This window comes from Pseudoliparis swirei, chromosome 9 (genome assembly GCF_029220125.1).
Source record: "Pseudoliparis swirei isolate HS2019 ecotype Mariana Trench chromosome 9, NWPU_hadal_v1, whole genome shotgun sequence".
NCBI lineage: Eukaryota > Metazoa > Chordata > Actinopteri > Perciformes > Liparidae > Pseudoliparis > Pseudoliparis swirei.
The window spans coordinates 9,372,137-9,392,288 of NC_079396.1; the positions used below are offsets into that span (position 1 = coordinate 9,372,137).

The 20,152-nt window shown below is 41.1% G+C and overlaps 2 protein-coding genes across 3 annotated transcripts in view; both read left to right on the forward strand.

Annotated features, from left to right (window-relative positions):
* LOC130199938 (uncharacterized) overlaps positions 1 to 15,038 on the forward strand; it is a 37,090-nt gene extending 22,052 nt beyond the window's left edge. The window contains exons 2-15 of the mRNA XM_056423804.1: positions 4,912 to 5,109; positions 5,751 to 7,995; positions 8,142 to 8,345; positions 8,912 to 9,032; positions 9,175 to 9,268; positions 9,711 to 9,797; positions 10,717 to 10,836; positions 10,929 to 11,027; positions 11,273 to 11,424; positions 11,915 to 12,053; positions 13,266 to 13,388; positions 13,474 to 13,671; positions 14,182 to 14,864; positions 15,032 to 15,038. Of these exons, the coding sequence (XP_056279779.1) occupies positions 4,912 to 5,109; positions 5,751 to 7,995; positions 8,142 to 8,345; positions 8,912 to 9,032; positions 9,175 to 9,268; positions 9,711 to 9,797; positions 10,717 to 10,836; positions 10,929 to 11,027; positions 11,273 to 11,424; positions 11,915 to 12,053; positions 13,266 to 13,388; positions 13,474 to 13,671; positions 14,182 to 14,864; positions 15,032 to 15,038 (4,470 nt within the window). The remainder of the gene's footprint in view (positions 1 to 4,911; positions 5,110 to 5,750; positions 7,996 to 8,141; positions 8,346 to 8,911; positions 9,033 to 9,174; positions 9,269 to 9,710; positions 9,798 to 10,716; positions 10,837 to 10,928; positions 11,028 to 11,272; positions 11,425 to 11,914; positions 12,054 to 13,265; positions 13,389 to 13,473; positions 13,672 to 14,181; positions 14,865 to 15,031) is intronic.
* Positions 13,598 to 20,087, forward strand: LOC130199868 (pleckstrin homology domain-containing family G member 4B-like). 2 transcript variants are annotated; one of them, XR_008832903.1, is made up of 9 exons: positions 13,598 to 13,671; positions 14,182 to 14,864; positions 15,103 to 15,548; positions 16,925 to 17,174; positions 17,499 to 17,588; positions 18,397 to 18,723; positions 18,836 to 19,006; positions 19,231 to 19,523; positions 19,766 to 19,814. XR_008832903.1 is itself a non-coding variant. In XM_056423696.1 (9 exons), exons 3-9 carry the CDS (start codon positions 15,220 to 15,222, stop codon positions 19,918 to 19,920), a joined length of 1,500 nt encoding a protein of 499 aa, XP_056279671.1. In that variant the 5' UTR covers positions 13,598 to 13,671; positions 14,182 to 14,864; positions 15,103 to 15,219; the 3' UTR covers positions 19,921 to 20,087. The 2 variants fall into 2 exon arrangements, 1 of the variants encoding a protein (XP_056279671.1); XM_056423696.1 differs by having other exon boundaries at positions 19,231 to 19,408; positions 19,766 to 20,087.
* The last annotated feature ends 65 nt before the right edge of the window (positions 20,088 to 20,152 follow it).

Sequence of the window (20,152 nt, forward strand, 5' to 3'; positions counted from 1 at the left end):
CTCAAAGGTGCAGAGAAGGAGACGCACAACAGACTGAACACTAGTGTTGATCTGAGGGGACGTAACTCATCACACCCTAACACACCCTCCTCTGTTTCCAGCTCACTCCATCCATGTGTGTCTTTCTTCATCACCACAGCTGGGAACCTGTGAGTTCAGTAGTCTGGTTTTAGCGAACAGATGTGAGACTTTTATCGATCTTCTCGTTTCGCACCACCAGAAAGCATTCAATGTATGTAACACGTCGTATTAAATGATTCATTATACCTGAGGAGGATTACAGGATACGGAGAGATTTTTCAAACTGACGCGCATTTCCTTGTTCATGCACTGGCGCTGATGCACTCTCCCACAGTAAATGACACTGAGCACATGCCCTCAGGGGGAAAAGGCAGCAACATTTAATCTGTGCGTCGACGTTCACACACACAACCCTTCCTGATGCCAGATATCTCCCAACAGAGCCTCAGCCATGCATGTGTATACATTAACCCCGAGGTTCGCTGCTGTGGCCTCTGCTGCGTGCTAAATAAAGCAGCGCCTAAAAGTAGGGAGCGGACCGTGGGTTCAGGTCAAAGGGAATGTGAAACTGTAATCCGGGAAGCTGGCTAGCCTTGAGGGCAGCCATCACACATTGTGTTTACTTGAATGTCTGCTGTCAGGCTGGCCGACTATCTGTTTCATGATGAGCATGGAGGGTTTGTGTTTGTGTATTTATTCCCTGAGCAGGCCACAAGGCTGAGGACCAGGCCTGTGTAATTTACTGTGGAAGACACCAGTGAGGTGGTTGTGAGATTCCTCGTGTCCTCTTGTGTGACACTTTATATTCCAGGGGATTTATATGTTTTTGTGGATTTCTGTAGGTCACATAAAGATAGGAGACACAATAGATTGATTATTTGTCGGAAATGTTCATACATTTTAACAACCAATTTCCCAAAATTGTTGGTTCCAGATTTTCTAATCTGAAAATGTCCTGCTTTCCTCTGTATCGTGTTTTTGTAGATTAAATATCTCAAGATGTTGGTATGATGGTCAGATTAAACAACCAATTTAAAGAATTTTCTTTTGGCTTCCGTAAATTCTGTTTGGAAAAATAATTCTCAGATTATCTCATAGTTGTAGTTTTAGTAGGGATTCAGCATCAATATTCTTACTTCAATATGTGGTTTCACAAAAAAACAAGCTCACTGGAGGTAATATATGCGATTCCTCGTTTGTTTTCTGAAATTGAGGATGAACTGTTGTCTCACTGCAGTAACTTGGTTAACTGATCTTTTTACGTTGTGTGAATGGTTCAACATGCGAATATGTGTCAGGACAGCAGAGTTTATGGTAAAATAATTATTTTGAGAATCACAACTACCTCATGGCTGGACCATTGTATTAGTACAACTGATGCACGTGCTCCAATATAGGCATTATTTCTGGGGCAGCAACAACTGATCATATGTGTATAATGATATAGTTAGTGCTATGTATGAAGGCAGCAATACAATACAATACCAATACAAGCATAAAAGACCCATAACATCAAACCTGGTTGGTATGAGTATGTAGCTGAGTACCAAGCTGAAGCCTCATGTGAAGCTTTGAAATCGCGGGCTATCGCAGGGAGACCCAGACAAGGGCCTGTGCTCGAGTTCAAGAAGCTTACTAATGCAAGATATAAGTATGCCATTCGCTTCATTTGTAAAAATTCCAAAGCCATGAGGGCTGACTCCATGGCCAAGAAGTTGACAAGTAACAATGCTGTGGATTTCTGGAGAGAAGTGAAAGTTCTTAACAACAGTAAAACATCTTTGCTGTGCACTGTTGATGGAATTTCAGGAAAAGACAATAATGCTGAGTAATGGCGACAGCATTATAGTACCTTTTATAACTGTATCAAAAGTGACTTATAGAAGGAGGACGATTGAGAGTACAAAGATACCAAGATATAAATAAGCTCGCTGATGGCGAACCATATTAATGCTGAACACCTTAAAACCTTAATAACACCGAGCCCAAGGAGCATATTAACACATTATGACACATTATGGTTAAACGGTGTAAAACATTAAAATAATCATGAACAAATATATTGATTTTACACATAAAAATAAACAATATAACCTGGATACCATTATTATTCAGCCATTTCAAAGCACATTTCCGAAACTAGCAGGAGTTCAATGCTATAAGTAAAAGCCAGTTTCATCTTTAATTACTCTTACTCTTAGTAGTATATATACTGATGTTTACACATCTGAACAAATGGGGTTGCCTTTATTATAACACCAACATTATTCAAATAGCCCTTGTGGTTGCAGAGATACACCCTTTTTAGTTTGGGTATGTTATTTTGAGCAGAGGCTTAAGAATGTGTTGTTTTTCATGCTAGTCCGAGGAAAGGTCCTCTATTTGCCAATTCTTTTACCGGCTTCATGACTCATGGCTTGTTATATGGAGGACTCAAAATGACTTAAGTATAAATAAATAAATGCTTAAATAAATGTATAAATGCTTAAATAAATGCTTAAATAAATGTAATGAATAATAAAATGTATAAATAAATAAAATAAAATAATAATAAATAATAAATAAATAATAATAAATACACAAATGAATCATATATAGTTATAATCATCAACAGGACATCATAAAATATATATATTTCTACATTTTTCTTTTCTTTCATTTTTTTATTTCTATGTGTCCACACACACATTTATTTTTTCATGTGTTGTAGTGTTACGTGTTACGTGTCCGTATATTCAATCATGTTGTTGTTGTTGTTGTTGAACAGTGAGATAGGAGAAAGGACAAGATCCCTAGCAAGAGCACTGCACTTGAACAGCACTTGGACCTGTAGCGTGTATCATTATGTATTCTTGTTTGTTCACTGTACTGTTGTGTTACTTATGTGATGTTTTCAATTTAAGGATGTTTTCAGTCGAGAAGTTAGTCAAAGGTGTGGTCGGGTCATCGAGATTCACGAGAATAAGGATATTAAGAGACGGAGACGGAGATTTGAGCTCCCAGTGAGCATGAGACCAGTGAGCTCCAGGCGCTAGAAGCCGCCGAGAGAAGCCGACTTTGAATCGGACCTGCTCTTTTTGAAATGTGCCCTGGCATACGTCTCCGTAGCGAATATAATTGGATATAATTAGGTTTTTTGATCTAAATTATTAACTTATTTTATTATTTATTAAAGATAACTGATATCGCATATTTCATATTTCATAACTTCATATTTGCAGAAAGCTACGCTTTTAAAGACGCTTTAGGTTATTTATTAGTTTAGTTATTTTATTCTCAGGCCAAGACACAGTGTACAGTGAACACCGCAACACAACAAACAACACTCAACAAGACAACTTTACTCACTGTAAAATAATTGTACAGAAATTCATGAACAAATTCGCGAACAAGAAACAAAGACCAGACCAAAAAAGAAACCCACATGTCGAGAGTCTGACTCTCGAGAAGACCAGACCAAGAAAAGACTAACAGTCTGTACTCAGTGTGACTTGGAATTGATGTGGGGCTGACTAAAGGGCTGAAGTCAAGCTAGAGCTGCTAGTGAGCTGAGGCAACGCTGAGCCAGGCAGAAATATCAGAGCACAACACCACCAGCACAACACACAGGTGACCAATCACACCAGACCAATCGGTTCGGACACAGGACAGAGGTTCGGATACGACAGCCCAAATGAATAATAATAAATGTAATAAATAAAATACGACAATAACATAGAGAAATAAATAAAATAAATAAAAAATAATAAAATGTAGAAATATATTTATTTATTTTTATATTTATAATATATATTGATTTATTTATTATTTATTATTTTTTTTTTTCTATTATTTTATTTTTATTTTATTTATTTTTTCATTTTTTATTGTTACCAGACTCAATGCTGTTGTTCTGTTAGTGCCCGTCATTAAAAACAGAGCAGGTAAAGTAGGTGGCCTAGATATTTATAGGCCCATTGCTTTGGCCAACATACTGTCAAAAGTCCTAGTAATAATCCTGTTAGACAGATAAAATGAGTTCATTCACTCCACAGTTAACCAGTTTGGCTTTAAAGCCAAACAAGCCACTGACTTGTGTAGATATGTCTTCAAGGAAATTGTCAACAAATATAGAGGTCAAAACTCATCCGTTCTCATATGTTTTATTAATGTGCTCAAAGCTTTTCCCCGTGTTATTCATGGACAGTTGTTTGTAAAATTGAGTCAAAGAGGCGCCCCCAAATATATTGTGAGAATTCTGTCTTACTGGTATGCTCACGAGACTATGGAAGTAAAAATGGGGCCAAAGGGTCTCAACCTCATTTGGGGTCAGCAATGCATGATTGGCAATACGAATAAAGTTAAACATATTATGAATGCAGATTGTGATTCTTAGCCCATGTAGTGCTGGTCTCCAGCAGCTCCTTACTATATGTACTGTATATGAAGTGGAACATGATATAACATGCAATACCAGTAAGACTGCTATCCTGATCTGTAGAACCAAAGAGGACAAAAGTCTAAAATTCCCTGACTTCAAATTGTCTGATAATTACCTCTGTGTCTGTGATAAGGTGAACATATCTTGGACATTTTATGACAGAACAGATGACCGATGATGAAGATATCTATAGGTGATGTCGTAGGATATATGCACAAGCAAAGACTCTCACACAAGTTTTGTATGTATACAGATGGAGTGAAGATGTCTCTGTTTAGAGCATAATGGACATATTGTACACTCTATACTGCAAACTTGTGGTGTAATTACAAAAAAGCAACCTTGCAGAGACTCCAATTAGCTTATAATGGTCTGGACCTTCAGTCTGAAATAAAAGTTTGATTGAGTACCAGAAGGATATCGAGCAGAGCTGTTCTTAAGCCTCTGATTTCTCTTTCTTGTGTTTTCAGAACCTTAATTCTCTGGAAAGCTCGATCCAGAACCTGTTGTCGGAGCTGTACCCTCCCTTTGAGGCCACCGCCCCCACTCTTCTCAGCCAGCTCTTCCAAATCATTGATAGTCGTTATCGGGGAGATGCTCTGCGGTGCCTGCTGGACTTTCTGGTTCCAGCTAAGCACATCCTAGACACCGTGCAGCAGGCTGCATGTGTAAGTCACTGTCCTATTGACTATCGTGTCTCAAGAGACATACACTGCCATTCAAAAGTTTGGGGTCACTTAGAAATGTCTTTATTTTTCAAAGAAAAGCATTGTTTTTTCAATAAAGATAACATTAATCAAAAATACACTCTATACATTGTTAATGTGGTAAATGACTATTCTTGGTGGAAGTGTCTGCTTTCTAATGAAATATCTCCATAGGTGTATAGAGGCCCATTTACAGCAACTATCACTCCAGTGTTCTAATGGTACATTGTGTTTGCTAATCGCCTTACAAGACTAATATCTGATTAGAAAACCCTTGTGCAATTATGTTAGCACAGCTGAAAACAGTTATGCTGGTGATATAAGCTATACAACTGGCCTTCCTTTGAGCTTGAAGTTTGAAGAACAAAATTAATACTTCAAATATTAATCATTATTTCTAACCTTGTCAATGTCTTGACTATATTTTCTATTCAATTTTCAATTCATTTGATAAATAAAAGTGAGTTTTCATGGAAGACACGAAATTGTCTGGATGACCCCAAACTTTTGAACGGTAGTGTACATTCACATACAAGATCTTCTTGCTGAACTTAATTTAACTTCTAAAACTGAAACCCTATAATGTCCTTCTCTTCTTATAGGCTCAGTACTCTGATGTACTTTTCCTGTGTGAGGGCTGGCCTCTGTGTTTGCGTGATCGAGTTGTCGTCCATCTCGCACCCATCAACCCGTTGCTACTTCAGTCTGGTGACTTTTACCTCCAGGTCGCACCATTCTGTAACCAATCGGCTCGCATCTTGGTTTGCAGCCTCCTGGAAGAGGAGGGGCTCCTAGTAGAAGTTGTCGAGGAGACTCCGATTGCTGAAACCTCCTATCCTTGTTTATTCCGCCGTGACTGGTTGGAGGAGATCAACCAGGGTCGCCATGGAACGCCTCTCAGTCAATGCCTGCTTGCCACTGAGCAGGGCGTGGTGAGGTTGCCATGGGAACGGGTGGCCCTGCCTGATTTTGTGGACGTGCCACTGTGTGCTTGGAGTAGTATGGCCTCGGCTCCTCCTTCATATCTTCCATTACCACCTCCGCTTCCTCATCCTCCACCTCTTCCTCATTTTCCTGAGAATTCTTCAATAAATCGTTCACTTCCTCTTTCTCCTCCAAAGACATCTTCACCAAAACAGTACCCTGTTACCAGTCAAAATTCGATTATAGCATCTTCCTCACATCCCTCTGCCTTCTCTGTGGAGACCCGTATATGTCCAGCGAGGCATGGCATTGCAGTGTCACTCTGCCTGGTGGATACTAGCGCTGCTTCTTCATCGAGACGAGTCAAAGTCAAAGAGACCGAAAGTGAGCCAAAGCCTATCGGCCGGGTGTCTCCTAATATGTGGGACAGGGGCTTTACTGGGACAGGCCCAAATACAGCCACAAAAACAAGCACTGTTTCAGGTACACACAACCCCGCAAGTGGAGATAGAACTACCTGCAAACGTGAAGATAAGAATGTAATTGTTTGCAAAAATATAGGACCAGATAAACATAAAGATACAAACACTCAAAATATAAGCAGGAGAGAGCCAGAAGGTCACACTGTTGTCGAAGGAGAATATATTGATATTCTGCAGGCAACTATGCTTTTCAGTCAAGCTCAGTCTGCAGCTGAAGAACAACAGAAACTAGAAGTTCAAATGCAGTCGCATGCACAAATCGAACCGCAAATGCAACCATGTCCAGAAATGGAGTCCTACAGGCAAACACAGAGACAGCCTAACAAACAGACCCCACCTCAAGCACAGTCACAAGCACATGGCCAGTTAGCAACAAAACCACAAACACACGGTCCTTCTAGATCAGAGGCTACTGGAGCATTGAAGCCCAACATGTCTGCCGAGACCGCTCTCCACCATTCCCAATCCCATCACCCTCTCCCTGACTCCCTTGAACCTTTTCAGTGTGTCCGTACCGTCCGGTTCTCAGAGAAACCCTGTACCCCGTGTATGAGGAGAAGACAGGGCGGAAATGCGTCCAAAGGTCAGGAGCTGAGGTGTCGATACAGAGACTCCTACCAGGCTGCTATACAAAACCCTGTCTCCTTTGGACAGGAGAAGGAGAGGGGGACTATGTTAGCCGTGGTGGAGGAGGATAATGCGTTCTCCCAGTGTGATGAAAGACTCCCAGAGACGGAAACGGGGGATCCATGGCGCAATGTTCAAGGAACGTGGTATAATCCTGTGATGCAACAACAGTCTCCGTCCTCTGTCAGTGGAGCCATCTGTAAAGAGTCAGGAGAGAAGAACCAAGTTCCATATTGGAAAACAGGAAATACAAACACTGCCCCCTGTACGGATTACAGGGAAACAAATGCTTTAAATGTTGGTGGGCTACCACAAGCAACAACTGAAAGGACCACTCTGCGATTCAGTGACCTCAGGGATGCACACTCTGTCAATACGTATGGCAATTTATACAATGAGAATGGGACAAGCTTGAAGGATCCTAACCAGTCAGATGTGATCTCTGCCAAACACCCCAGATTACCGTTTACTTCAACTGAAATGTCAGCAATGAACACGAGCCTCAAGCCTCGAGAAAGGCTACAGAACAAAACCAATTCCATAGGAGTGAGTCCAAACTTTCCTCAGCCTCTTTCAGCACCACATAACAGACATGAGTACGTCTCAGACGGAAGAGGTTCATCCCTCTCCACAGCTGTGGTGGACACCTCAGAAAAGTGTGGGCTCGTCATTGTTGAAGGTCAAAATGTGAGAAGAAGAGAAAATACTGGCTCCTGTGCAGAGATTCCCCAGCTGCATGTGGTCAAATGTAAAAACAGCACAGCCTTTGGACTGGTTTCACCCAAGATCAACAGGAGGAAGATGGTCATTCCAGGTACTAAATCATGTTGTTCTTTTGTTCTGATCAAATTTGATCTTTAGCATGTAGGGTTTAATAAATTAATTTCATTATTGTTTACAAACCAATGAAAATCAGTCTTCATCAGCCTCCTTACAGCAACACATGACCACTTTCTACAGATGCTGCTCAGCCTGACAGTAACTTCATCACCAGTAGAAGTGGCCATCAGATGGAGAACCCGTCACAGACAGATCCACCTCCAGCAATAGAGACACAGAAGATCTCCCAGCCTGCTTCTACTCGTCCCAGACTGGACCACCTTCCCCTGGGATCTCCAGACCCCAGAGCCCACCCCCTCTACCTAGGAGTGGCCTCTATCACAGGTAAGTTAGTTAAAAAAACAGCAAATAACATCAAACAACCAGGATGATCATAATAACTAATATACATTGTTTGGCAAATTTTTAAAAGCTGAATGACAAAGTTCTTCACAGTACACGAACAGAAAAAACATGAAATATATCTGTATTAAATAAATAAAGAATTAACCGATTACCCAAAGCAAGGAGTATATCAGTTGATCATACGACTCTTATATTTTTCTGAAATGAAAACCCACCCAGGTATCAACAGAAGTGCTGACCCTCTGTCCTCTTTACCTTCGCGCTCTGCTCTTCTTTCTTTGAGCATCTTGGTCTGTGATTTACTCTCATGTGCTAATACCCGTTAGCATGCATAGAAGTCTCTCTCCATTGTACTCCTTCTCAAGGATCAGTATGAGCAAGGCAGTGGTGGCCATACAGGGTCTTTTGGGAACTGTGAAATAAATCAGTTTCAGTAAAAGTGAAAACACTTTCTCCTCTCCCCTCTTTTGGAGGTCATTAGGTCACTGGAAATGCACACGGAGAACGGCATGTCACCTGATCTCTTCTCTCTCTGACCCCTACAGGTGGCAAAGACCGGACAGGAAGGGCAATAGTTGAGCTCTATGGACACCACCAGGGATGGACATCAGCTGTAACCAGCCAAGAGCTTCTACAGATGCTGCTCTACTTCCGCACTATCACCAGGTAGCATCCATATGCCAGTAAATCATGAATGAATTAAGGGATCAACCAGTTAGCCAAATTCATACAAGGATCTTTTAGCACCTTTGTGGCCATGTATGTTTTATAGTAGTCACTGTTGTGTGCTTTCCATCTCTGTATCCAGGAGAGAGATTCGAGAAGCTGGGATGACGCTCATTTTTGATTCGAGGAGGACAAATCCTCAGCCGCAGCTCTATAAGGCCTTGATGACGCTTCAGGTAAGAAGCTCAGACAGTTCTACATTGCAGATGACTACAGCCGCTCAGTGCTGACTGTTGTTTGTAGGTTGATTCTTGGCTGGAGTGCTGCTGATTACAGTTGATTGTTTCTGAGGGAAATGTCAATGCTGAATAATGTAGCATCTCCGCAGCATAAACAGCATATCCAGACGTCCTCTGGTTTATTGGATAGTTTGTGGAATGTAATATTCATCCTCTCATTTGTAATTAATATACTGTACTTTGGAATATACATGTTTTTGTATTTATGTATTACACAGTTTACACCATTTACATTTGATAACAAATAATTTCTTTTGATGCCCATATGTTTTATTTTTTATTTTCAGATTTATTTGTGATGATTAATAAAAGAATGTCACTTTTCTTTTTTTAAGAACTTGAATGTGCTTGTGAATAATTGAGTGTTAAACGGTTGCAGGAGCTGAATCCCCATGCAGTGAATAATTTCGTGCTGCTGGTGAACAAGGAGAACAGCCTTCGACCAGAGAGATGTCCCGGCATCCAGGTCAGCTTTTTCAATCTTTATTAATATCAAGACGCCGCCAATGGAGAAATATTTCTGTATGGATTTCTATAAACAAGAATTAATCTGAGTAGGTTTAACGGTTCATTAATCTGTTTGATCAAGGTGTGTTTTTAACCATGGTTGCAGTCTAGCTACATAAGACATGTCAGCTGGTCGGTCGTTTATTGGCTTATTTTAGTGAAATATCTCAACATCATTTGACCATCAACTTTGGGAGCCACAGCAGGTCTTAGGTTAAATAACAATAAGACATTTTGGTAATTAATAGGATTAAATATTGACCAACTGTTAATCCAAATAGATCCTGGTTTAAGAGAATTAACAATGCAAAATAATGTAGGTGCAAACTGAGTGTGAGTAAACTGTATGAACAATATTATGTATAGGATATAATAGGATATTCTGCATAGTTTTGTTGTCTTTTAGTAAGACTAAAGAAAGAATTACACAATACTTTATGAACTAAATTAGGTAGTAATGATCCGTTTGACCTGGCACATAAAACATATTAAGATATTAAGTATGGAGCAGGAAGTAAGGGCCCAAACATAAAGAGCTAAGAAATCAGAAAAATTATAATTGTATCTAATAATAAGAGTTGGTATTGATGAACAACCCAGTCAGATCCCACGTTGGACTGTGGAGCAAGTAAAACAGTTACGTAGTGCGCATTTAAGGTTTCAGTTTATCGTAGCCCAATGCACCTGCTAAATTACATAAAATGTAAATAATAGATCTTACAGAACTAATAAATAACATTTGCAGAAAAATATGTAGAATGTTAAGTAAAAGACACAGAGGGGCTATGGGGTGAAATGATGATGTAAGAATCTCCCTGTTGTCCAATCTGTAGCTGTGAAAACGTGGTGATGTGACTTTGACACATTTTGCCTCAAAGCAGACTGAAGTGGTGACGTCCATGAAAGCCTTGTTCAAGCTGGTGGAGGTGAGTCAGCTCAGCTCCTGCCTGGAGGGCGCACTGTCCCACAGCCACTGTGACTGGATAGAGCTGCACCAGGTGAGACAGTCACGCCAATACATGAGCTCCCTCCTCGACACTGACTCTGCACAACACTTCATTGACTCATGTCCGCGTCTTTTATTCTCTAGAAACTTTTCCCATTTGTGTCCAATCTTCATGAGGCGTCCGGTCTTCTCTTGAGCGCCATCAGTAAGTTGGAGGAGCCCCAGAGGACAGACACTGTACAGGTACTTTAATGCTGACCGCTTATATATATTGTTGTTTGGGCCTCTAAAAAAGGGTGTATCCTTAGTTGTGCAACTCTGTCATAACTGATAATACAGTATATATACTGTGTGTGTTTTATTTGGATAACATGTATAGCTCCACTAGCTGTATAGGGCTTTTGTGGAAATTGGCCAACAATAATATTGTTGACTTGAACAAGTTATTGTTTAATTTGCTGATCTCAAAATGTTGTTTTGCCATACAGACCGTGCAGCAGTGTATGGTGGACCAGAGGACTCTGATGAGGAACGTCCTGGAGGACAGTCGATTGGTCAGCCTGCAGAGGGAGGGCGGGGCCATCCTAGCGAGGCTGAGGAAGGAGAGTGACCTCAAATACCCGCACTGCGAGGACCTCAGGTAAACTCCTGCTATATTTACACACCTAGCTAGCCACTAGCTAGGTGTGTTACCTATAGGGATAAGCTTGCTAACACCTTTGATACCCTGTGACTGAATATATGTATATATATATATATATATATGTAAATTATTGAGCTGCAGCACATTTCCAGGCTTAATAATCGATTAATTGATTAAGTGATTTCAGATACAAAGAACAGAAACAAATAGCAGCCTTTTGTCCTTTGTGGAGTAAATAGCATCATATGTTGAGCTCAAAATGTAGCCATAACACTCAACGTCTGACTTTACGCAGCTAAAAAGCACAATGGAGCAGATTTTTTCTTTGCTTTTTTGGGACAGTTGGTTGTTCGAAGCCATTTTTTCCCCAGTCAAGCCAAGTCATGCCGAAATATGCTGCCTAATCCTTCTATTTCCAAAACACCAGTTCACCTTATCTCTTAATTATCTTTCTGAAGTCTATGATCTGTATCTTTCCCACCTTCAGTGATGCAGTGGACTCAGTGACCAGCCTGTACAACCATGTGGAGGAGCAGGCTCATGTCCTCGTGCAGAGGTCCAACATGTCACTGGAACACTTGGAGTATCTGCTGCAACTCAGAGAAGTGGAGGGACACTTCATGCAGGTGCGTTTTGATCACCGACCGTCAAATCTGCCTTCAGATGTTCAGACATATGCAACTTGCGTTTAAAATATATTAGTTTTGGTTTGTCTTAAGGGACCATATCGGACAGTTCAGTTGTTGGAAGAAATAGTGAAAGTTTGTGTATGATAAGCTTTGTTTTGTTTGTCTGTGTTTTGTGTTAGTCCATAATTTATTGCATTTTCTTCTGGGGCTGATGGTTAAGTTGCTCGGCTCAACTTTATCGATTTGTTTACATTTCCATCTTATATTGGAGACTCACTCTATTAAGACATAAACATAATCAAAAAGAGAAACACATAATAAGAGTGAGAGAAAAGAAGAATCATTTATTCACTGACTGTGCAGCAGTTTAAGGATTTAAGAAAGTGCAACTAGGGCAAATTACATTATAAACTAGAATGAGCACTCGGTAGAGCGCATACCTTCGCATATCACAAGATTGGGCATTGAATTATGAACATGTTGGCATTAGTTGCATGCCAATTGGACAAAAATGTATCGTGCTATGGTAAAAAAAAAGATGTTGACCTTTCCATGACCTTGGCCTTGACCTTTGACCCGATTGATCCCAAAATCTAATCAAATGGTCTCCGGATAATAACCAATCATCCCACCAAATTTCATGCGATTCAAGAAGATTTTGACCTGTTCATGACCTTTGACCTTGAACTTTGACCCGATCAATCCCAAAATCTAATCAACTGGTCCCCGGATAATAACCAATCATCCCACCAAATTTCATGCGATTCGGTTCAATATTTTTTGAGTTTTGCGAACAACACGCATACAAATAAATAAATAAACGAGAATGGGCACTCGGTAGAGCGCATACCTTCGCATATCACAAGATTGGGCATTGAATTATGAACATTTTGGCATTAGTTGCATGCCAATTGGACACAAATGTATTGTGCTATGGTAAAAAAAAGATTTTGACCTTTCCATGACCTTTAACCCGATTGATCCCAAAATCGAATCAAATGGTCCCCGGATAATAACCAATCATCCCACCAAATTTCATGCGATTCGGTTCAATACTTTTTGAGTTCTGCGAATAACACGCATACAAATAAATAAATAAATAAATACACGGCGATCAAAACATAACCTTCCGCATTTTCAATGCGAAGGTAATGAGCTCACGCTCATGCTAATAAACACAATATGTGTTTCCATCTTCCATGACTGCAGATGCAACAGTGGTTTCATGTAGAGGGAGAGCGCCACATGCTAGAGGCCGAAACAGTCAACAACTCCGGAGAACGGATGGAGCAAATCCTCAACAGCTTCACTGGTTTCCTGATTGAAGCGAATGTGAGTATGTTCTCTTGCGGCTGTCATGTATTCATGTGTCTCTGCCGGTCCCCCTGTCTGAATCCCTCTCCGCCTCCTCCGCCAGGACCGTAGGCACCACGCCATGACCTTGGTGTCAGAGGCCGAGCGACTCCAGCAGAGCGGCCTCCTCTACTCCGAGACGGAGGCGTTCGGGACTCTAGCCAGCACCTTCAAGTCCGGCCTGGAGGATTTTCTGTGCAGGGCGGAGGCATGTGGCAGGGAGCTGCAGATCATGGTCAACGTGTGTGATTTTTGTGAGCAGGTTGGTGTAAGATATTTCATTATCAGTATTCAAAGTTCAAGTATTCAAGATCACTATGCAGCTTGTGCTCTTAGAAACATTTACTCTGTCCCGCTCTGGACCCAGACCCACAAATACATCCATCCAGGTTTTTTTCCTGTACAATTGCTTATTACTCTTCTTATTATCTGCAATTATATTGCTACAGTATATGTATGTAACTATTAGAATGACTATACATCCTAAATGTTGAGAACTTTCCAAAATCTGTAATTATTAGTTAAGTAGTTGTTTATTGAACTATTATCTATATAGCTATTCAAATACTTTTGCATTGACTATAATTACACCAGTTATGTTGCTTTGATGCTCCGTTCTCTTGTAAGGTAATCTATAAATAATTAGGTCATTATTTTGGACAGAGATTGATGGATACATCCATTTACACTTATGATGTTTTGCTCTTTCACAGAGACTAAATGTATGAGACATATAAATGTATAAAAGAAAACTTCTGTAATCTCCAAACAGGCTACAGCTCTCGCCAGCGAATGCATTGAGTACCTGGACCAGACAACACCACCTGTCAATCAAACAAACACTCAGCCAATACAACACCAAAACCAAGACCCCAGACTCAGCACTGCATCCCTTTGCCCGTCTGATATCCACACAGCACACGCCTCAGGCCCAACCAACACCAGTGTTTTACTGTCGAGCAATGACACCTCCGTCCTCCAGACCTTCCAAGACAGGTTCCTTCAGTTCAACTTAGAGAGATTTCAGGAGGTGGAGTCCCAGGCCAGCGCCCTGCGGGGCTCCAGGGGGATGCAGGTCTGGAACGCAGCCTGGCTGAGATGCCAGGAGGCCAGGCAGCAGCTACAGGAGAGGATGCAGGATGTGGAGGAGGTTTTCCAACATCAACCGGATTCTAGCAGCTGGTGTGAACTCCACTATGTCGATGTGGTGAGCACTAACGTCCAGACGCCGTCCTCCGGTGGGCAGAATCTGGTGGTACAATCAACACCCGGCCCTGGGCACCCTCAGTGGGAGGGCATCGTGTCGGGAGCCGTGGATTTAGGGAAGAGAAGGCCGATTCTGGGCAGCAACAACACTAACTCAAACACGGACGCCTGCCGTAACATCACAAGTGAGGATCCCAGTGATGCTGTAAACAGCCAGGGGTCAAAGGTCACTCCACAGTCACCTCCCAGGTAATTTGTTGCTCCATTCATCTCACTCAACAAGGATGTATTAGTTAGATTAGTTGATTCACTGCGACAATGGGAAAAATCGCACTGCAAATATGCATGAAATATTTATTTTCTGCAATTGTTAACTGTTTCTTGGAACCCTCTTTGTCTTTTGTTCTTATTTGTAGATGGTAGCCAGGCCCATTGTAACATAAAGGTACTTTCCACTCACTCTTTGTGCCTTGATGTCATTTAATAGTAGGTCAGCAAGAAGAACGGAAAGAGAGACGAGGAGGAGACAGACGAGCAGAGCAAGGAGCGAGAGAGATGCTGCTGCTCTGTCTCAGTCCCACACTGTCGGCTGCCAGTGGTTTCCATGGGGACGAGGTCTTGGATCGAGGTCGGTGAGCCAGGACTCTTGCATCACAGGAGTAGCAGCAGGTCATCCACTCCTCCAGAGCAGAGGCTTCGACCCCCGTCATCCTGCTCACACCACGGTCAGCCGTCTTGTCGGATCCTCCAGGAGGCTCAGAAGTTCCAGATCTCCCGCCACGGGAGCTTCTGCTCCGAAGAGTCCTGTATGAGCAACCGGGAGGCGGCAGAGGCTAACAGGACTTCATGCTGCAAACACTCCAGCCTGCCCATCAGGAGATATGAGGGGAGGTTTGGTTTGGCAACTCCACAGGAGAATGCCAGCAATGTCCTGTAAGTTTATTACATGTTGGTCAAATATGCTTGTAAGATAATATTTGTTGTGAGTTGAATGCCTTTAATCTTACTAATCTCATCAGTGTTACTGAGATTATATTTGCTCTTTCTGTCCGTAAGCTTCCAATGATGTACTACAGGTACTGTTCCTGTGATTCTCTTTGCTTCTCTTTTTATACTTGTCAACATGATGGATTATTGAACACCAGATATGGACCCTCTATGTACCACTTGGCCTCAGTCATAAGTAGGAATATCCCAGTAATATCTTTGGCTCCTGACTTTTTTTGCGATGGAATAGAGCTGCCCGCCTATTTATAGATTATGATTTAGTAAATCATGTTAAATATGTATAAGCAGCAGAGGAGCTGATATGCAGGATGGGGAAGGTGTTAGACTGCACAGGGGCTCATTCTCATAATCCATCCATACCTGGCATGTTTCTTTTCTATCACATTGCACGTGGAGAGTAAAATGACAGCATGTCACTGTATCATGTACTAACATGTAAAAGAGGTTTATCTTCTCACCTTTTCTCATAGTATTTGGTTTGTACAAATGCAAACATCTGAAAAGATTCGGTGAGAAGATACAATTTGTCATTTGCAAATACTACATAAGTATTATTGAAGAGAACTTATCAGATTCACATTACAATGTGCAAAACATATATACATATATAACACACAATGATAAAATGCAGAACGTTTGAATATCAAGGCCAGTATAAATAAGATAAGAGTAATACACTTCAAACTAGAACGGGCACTCGGTAGAGCGCATACCTTCGCATATCACAAGATTGGGTATTGAATTATGAACATTTTGGCATTAGTTGCATGCCAATTGGACAAAAATGTATCGTGCTATGGTCAAAAAAGATGTTGACCTTTCCATGACCTTGACCTTGACCTTTGACCCGATTGATCCCAAAATCTAATCAAATGGTCCCCGGATAATAACCAATCATCCCACCAAATTCCATGTGATTCAAGAAGATTTGACCTGTTCATGACCTTTGACCTTGACCTTTGACCCGATCGATCCCAAAATCTAATCAACTGGTCCCCGGATAATAAACAATCATCCCACCAAATTGCATGCGATTCGGTTCAATACTTTTTGAGTTTTGCGAATAACACGCATACAAATAAATAAATAAATACACGGCGATCAAAACATAACCTTCCGGCATTTTCAATGCGAAGGTAATAATTAATGTTGACGCTGCACTTTATTCTCAGTGCAAATCATTAGTTCAAAATTAAAGGAGGAATTATAAGAAATCCTTTGGATGTAGATAGAATATATTGTATAATGTCGTGTAAGTAACAGTCTGCGTTTGAAGTTAGTGGAGATTTGTTCTGTCACAGGAGGCTGCAGCGAGTCCTGGAGGAGCTGCTGTTCACAGAGAGGGAGTACGTGCGCTCTCTGGGCTACATCTTGACCCACTACCTCCCCCTGCTGGACAGACCAGGCATCCCCCAGGACCTCAGGGGCAAGCGAGGGGTCATCTTCGGTAACTTGGAGAAGCTTTACGACTTCCACAGTCACTACTTTCTGCCAGAGCTGGAGGCCTGCCAGAGGGAGCCCGGCATGGTGGCCCGCTGCTTTCTCAGACACGTGAGTACAATATGAACATATTGAATTGTATTTATGTATATCATTTTGTATGATTATTTTAGCCTAGTTTTTCTTTATATTCGGTTGTGTTTATCAATATTTTGTGCATTTGTAATTGTTCTCAATGATTGTATAATTGAAAATACAGAATAGTCCCATCCTACTTCTCAAGAAGTGATGAGACTGACGCTGACATATACAGTAGCAGGATTTCAGTCAAATTATCATGATACATGGTTAATATCATTGCAGACATATGTGGCGACGAAGAGTCACTGTTGACACATTAATTGTTGTTCCAATACGGTTTAACTCTTTCAACAGAGTGAGAGTTTTGGCCTGTACGCTCTGTACAGCAAGAACAAGCCCCTGTCAGACGCCCTGATCCTGCACCGTCGCCATGACATCTTCAAGGTCAGTTTGTGTGTCCTGTCTTTCTCTTTCTCTGAAACATACACTACCGTTCAAAAGTTTGGGGTCACTTAGAAATGTCTTTATTTTTCAAAGAAAAGCACTGTTTTTTCAATAAAGATAACATTAATCAAAAATACACACTATACATTGTTAATGTGGTAAATGACTATTCTAGGTGGAAACGTCTGGTTTCTAATGAAATATCTCCATAGGTGTATAGAGGCCCATTTCCATCAACTATCACTCCAGTGTTCTAATGGTACATTGTGTTTGCTAATCGCCTTAGAAGACTAATATCTGATTAGAAAACCCTTATGCAATTATGTTAGCACAGCTGAAAACAGTTATGCTGGTGATATAAGCTATACAACTGGCCTTCCTTTGAGCTTGAAGTTTGAAGAACAAAATTAATACTTCAAATATTAATCATTATTTCTAACCTTGTCAATGTCTTGACTATATTTTCTATTCAATTTTCAATTCATTTGATAAATAAAAGTGAGTTTTCATGGAAGACACGAAATTGTCTGGATGACCCCAAACTTTTGAACGGTAGTGTACAAGCGGGAATTTCCCATTTTAAATCTTCTTAAGCAGATGTTGTACATCCTTTCCTTTTGGTGGTTATACTATGGAAGCTCCATCTTCCTCAGAAATTCAGTTCTCATTTTTAGGATGTTGTATCTATTTTGTACAGCTGCACTTGAACACAACTTTTCTTTTTTTAGAAGTTGGATTGTTGAACTCTGCTGGCTGCCCTGGGAGTACTAGTGTCATGCTTTACCTTTTTAACTGTTCCCCCTCACAGAAGAAGCAGCAGGAGCTGGGGGACATGATGGACCTCTCATCCTACCTGCTGAGGCCCATCCAGAGGATCAGCAAGTACAGCCTCTTGCTGCAAGACATGCTGGCTCTGGCTGGCTCATACAGGCCAAAAGACATGATTCAGGATACACTGCTCGCATCGAGTGTGTGTGCACAAAGTGTGTGTGGCCCCGGGTCGTATGTGCCTGATCCGACGAGCAGTGAGAGGGAGCGTGAGACGGCTGAGATACAAGCTGCTGCAGACCTGGTTCGGTTTCAGATGCGTCACGGCAATGATTTGCTCACCATGGACGCCATCCAGGAGTGCGATGTGAGATATTAAAATGACAGAAAAAACACACCTGATTAACAGAAGTTACATTTAGTTAACAGTATTTTTTTTCCCTCTCTCTGCTCTGCTGTACATATCGCTGTTCTCTCAGGTGAATTTAAAAGAGCAGGGCCAGCTGATTCGCCAGGATGAGTTCATCGTTTTCTTTCGGAAGAAGAAATGTGTCCGCCGCATCTTTCTCTTTGAAGATCTCATCCTCTTCAGCAAGACCAAAAGGACAGATATTGGCAACGATGTTTATGTCTACAAGCAGTCATTTAAGGTCCATACACATCCTTGAATTCATCAAAAGGCTGTTGGAGACGAAAAGACGAAAATACTTTTTGATAGATTTACAGTATATTCTATGTCACAGGTGTTTTCCATTATCCAGTTTTGTTGCAAAGCTCCAGCATGTAAAGCGTCCGAGTGAAACCAAAACATCTAACCACATCTGTTCGTTTCCATGAGTGTAATTTCTGTGTCTGTTTGTGTTTTATTTCCCAGACGAGCGACATTGGGATGACCCACAACTCAAGTGTGAGCAGCTTGTGTTTTGAGATCTGGTTCCGCAGAAGAAAAAGTGAAGACACCTACACCCTGAAGGCCTCCAGCTTGGAAGTGAAGCAAGCGTGGACCACCGACCTGGAGAGGATTCTGTGGGATCAGGCCACTCACAGTAGAGGTCGTAACAACATATCTTATTTATAAAACTCTCTCCCCAAACTCATCCGAGGCTGCACTGACCTTTCCAAATCACAAATCAAAACCCACCTGTCAGAACTGCTTTAAATGTGCGAGTATGTGCCCTATGTTCTTATTGTTTTTATTTTTATATTTTATTGTAATTCTTGTTATTTTTATTGTATAGCTTTTAGGATGTTTTAAATATGTTATGTGTCTTTGAGTACCTTCAAAAGCGCTCTTTAAATTAAATGCATTATTATTATTATTATTATTAAAACACTTACCTAATAGTACAGTTTACAAAGGGCTGTACAGGATTTTTTTAAACGTATTTTTAATAAACTATATGTTTCAGAGCTGCGCATGCAGGAGAGGGTGTTCATGGGAATGGGCCGTAAACCGTTCATGGACATTCAACCCAGTGATGCTGCCATCTGTGACCGAGCGGTCAGCTGCGCCCTGCCTGGGAGAAGTAAGGAGTATAACAACACACAACGTCTTTTTCAATAATACAATATCAATATTTTCTTTAGACTGGCAGCAACGTTTTCCATTCCAAACTAGGTTTAGTATCACTTTACATCTTTACACAATACATATGTGAATAAATGGCTGGTTATGGCTCAGTGGATGGATCAACCTTTTAACCACAAGGTCGTGCTCTTACTTTCCACATGTTAAAATGTCCTTGAGCGAGACACTGAAACGAAAGTCACCCTCGGGATCTTTATAGCACCCACTG

What these genes read in the sequence shown, in the direction of transcription:
- LOC130199868 (XM_056423696.1), top strand. Translation starts at nt 15,220, where the DNA reads ATGGGGACGAGGTCTTGGATCGAGGTCGGTGAGCCAGGACTCTTGCAT. An exon ending in CCCGCTGCTTTCTCAGACAC is followed by an intron (nt 17,175 to 17,498) that starts GTGAGTACAATA and finishes CTCTTTCAACAG; the next exon opens with AGTGAGAGTTTTGGCCTGTA. An exon ending in ACGCCATCCAGGAGTGCGAT is followed by an intron (nt 18,724 to 18,835) that starts GTGAGATATTAA and finishes CTGTTCTCTCAG; the next exon opens with GTGAATTTAAAAGAGCAGGG.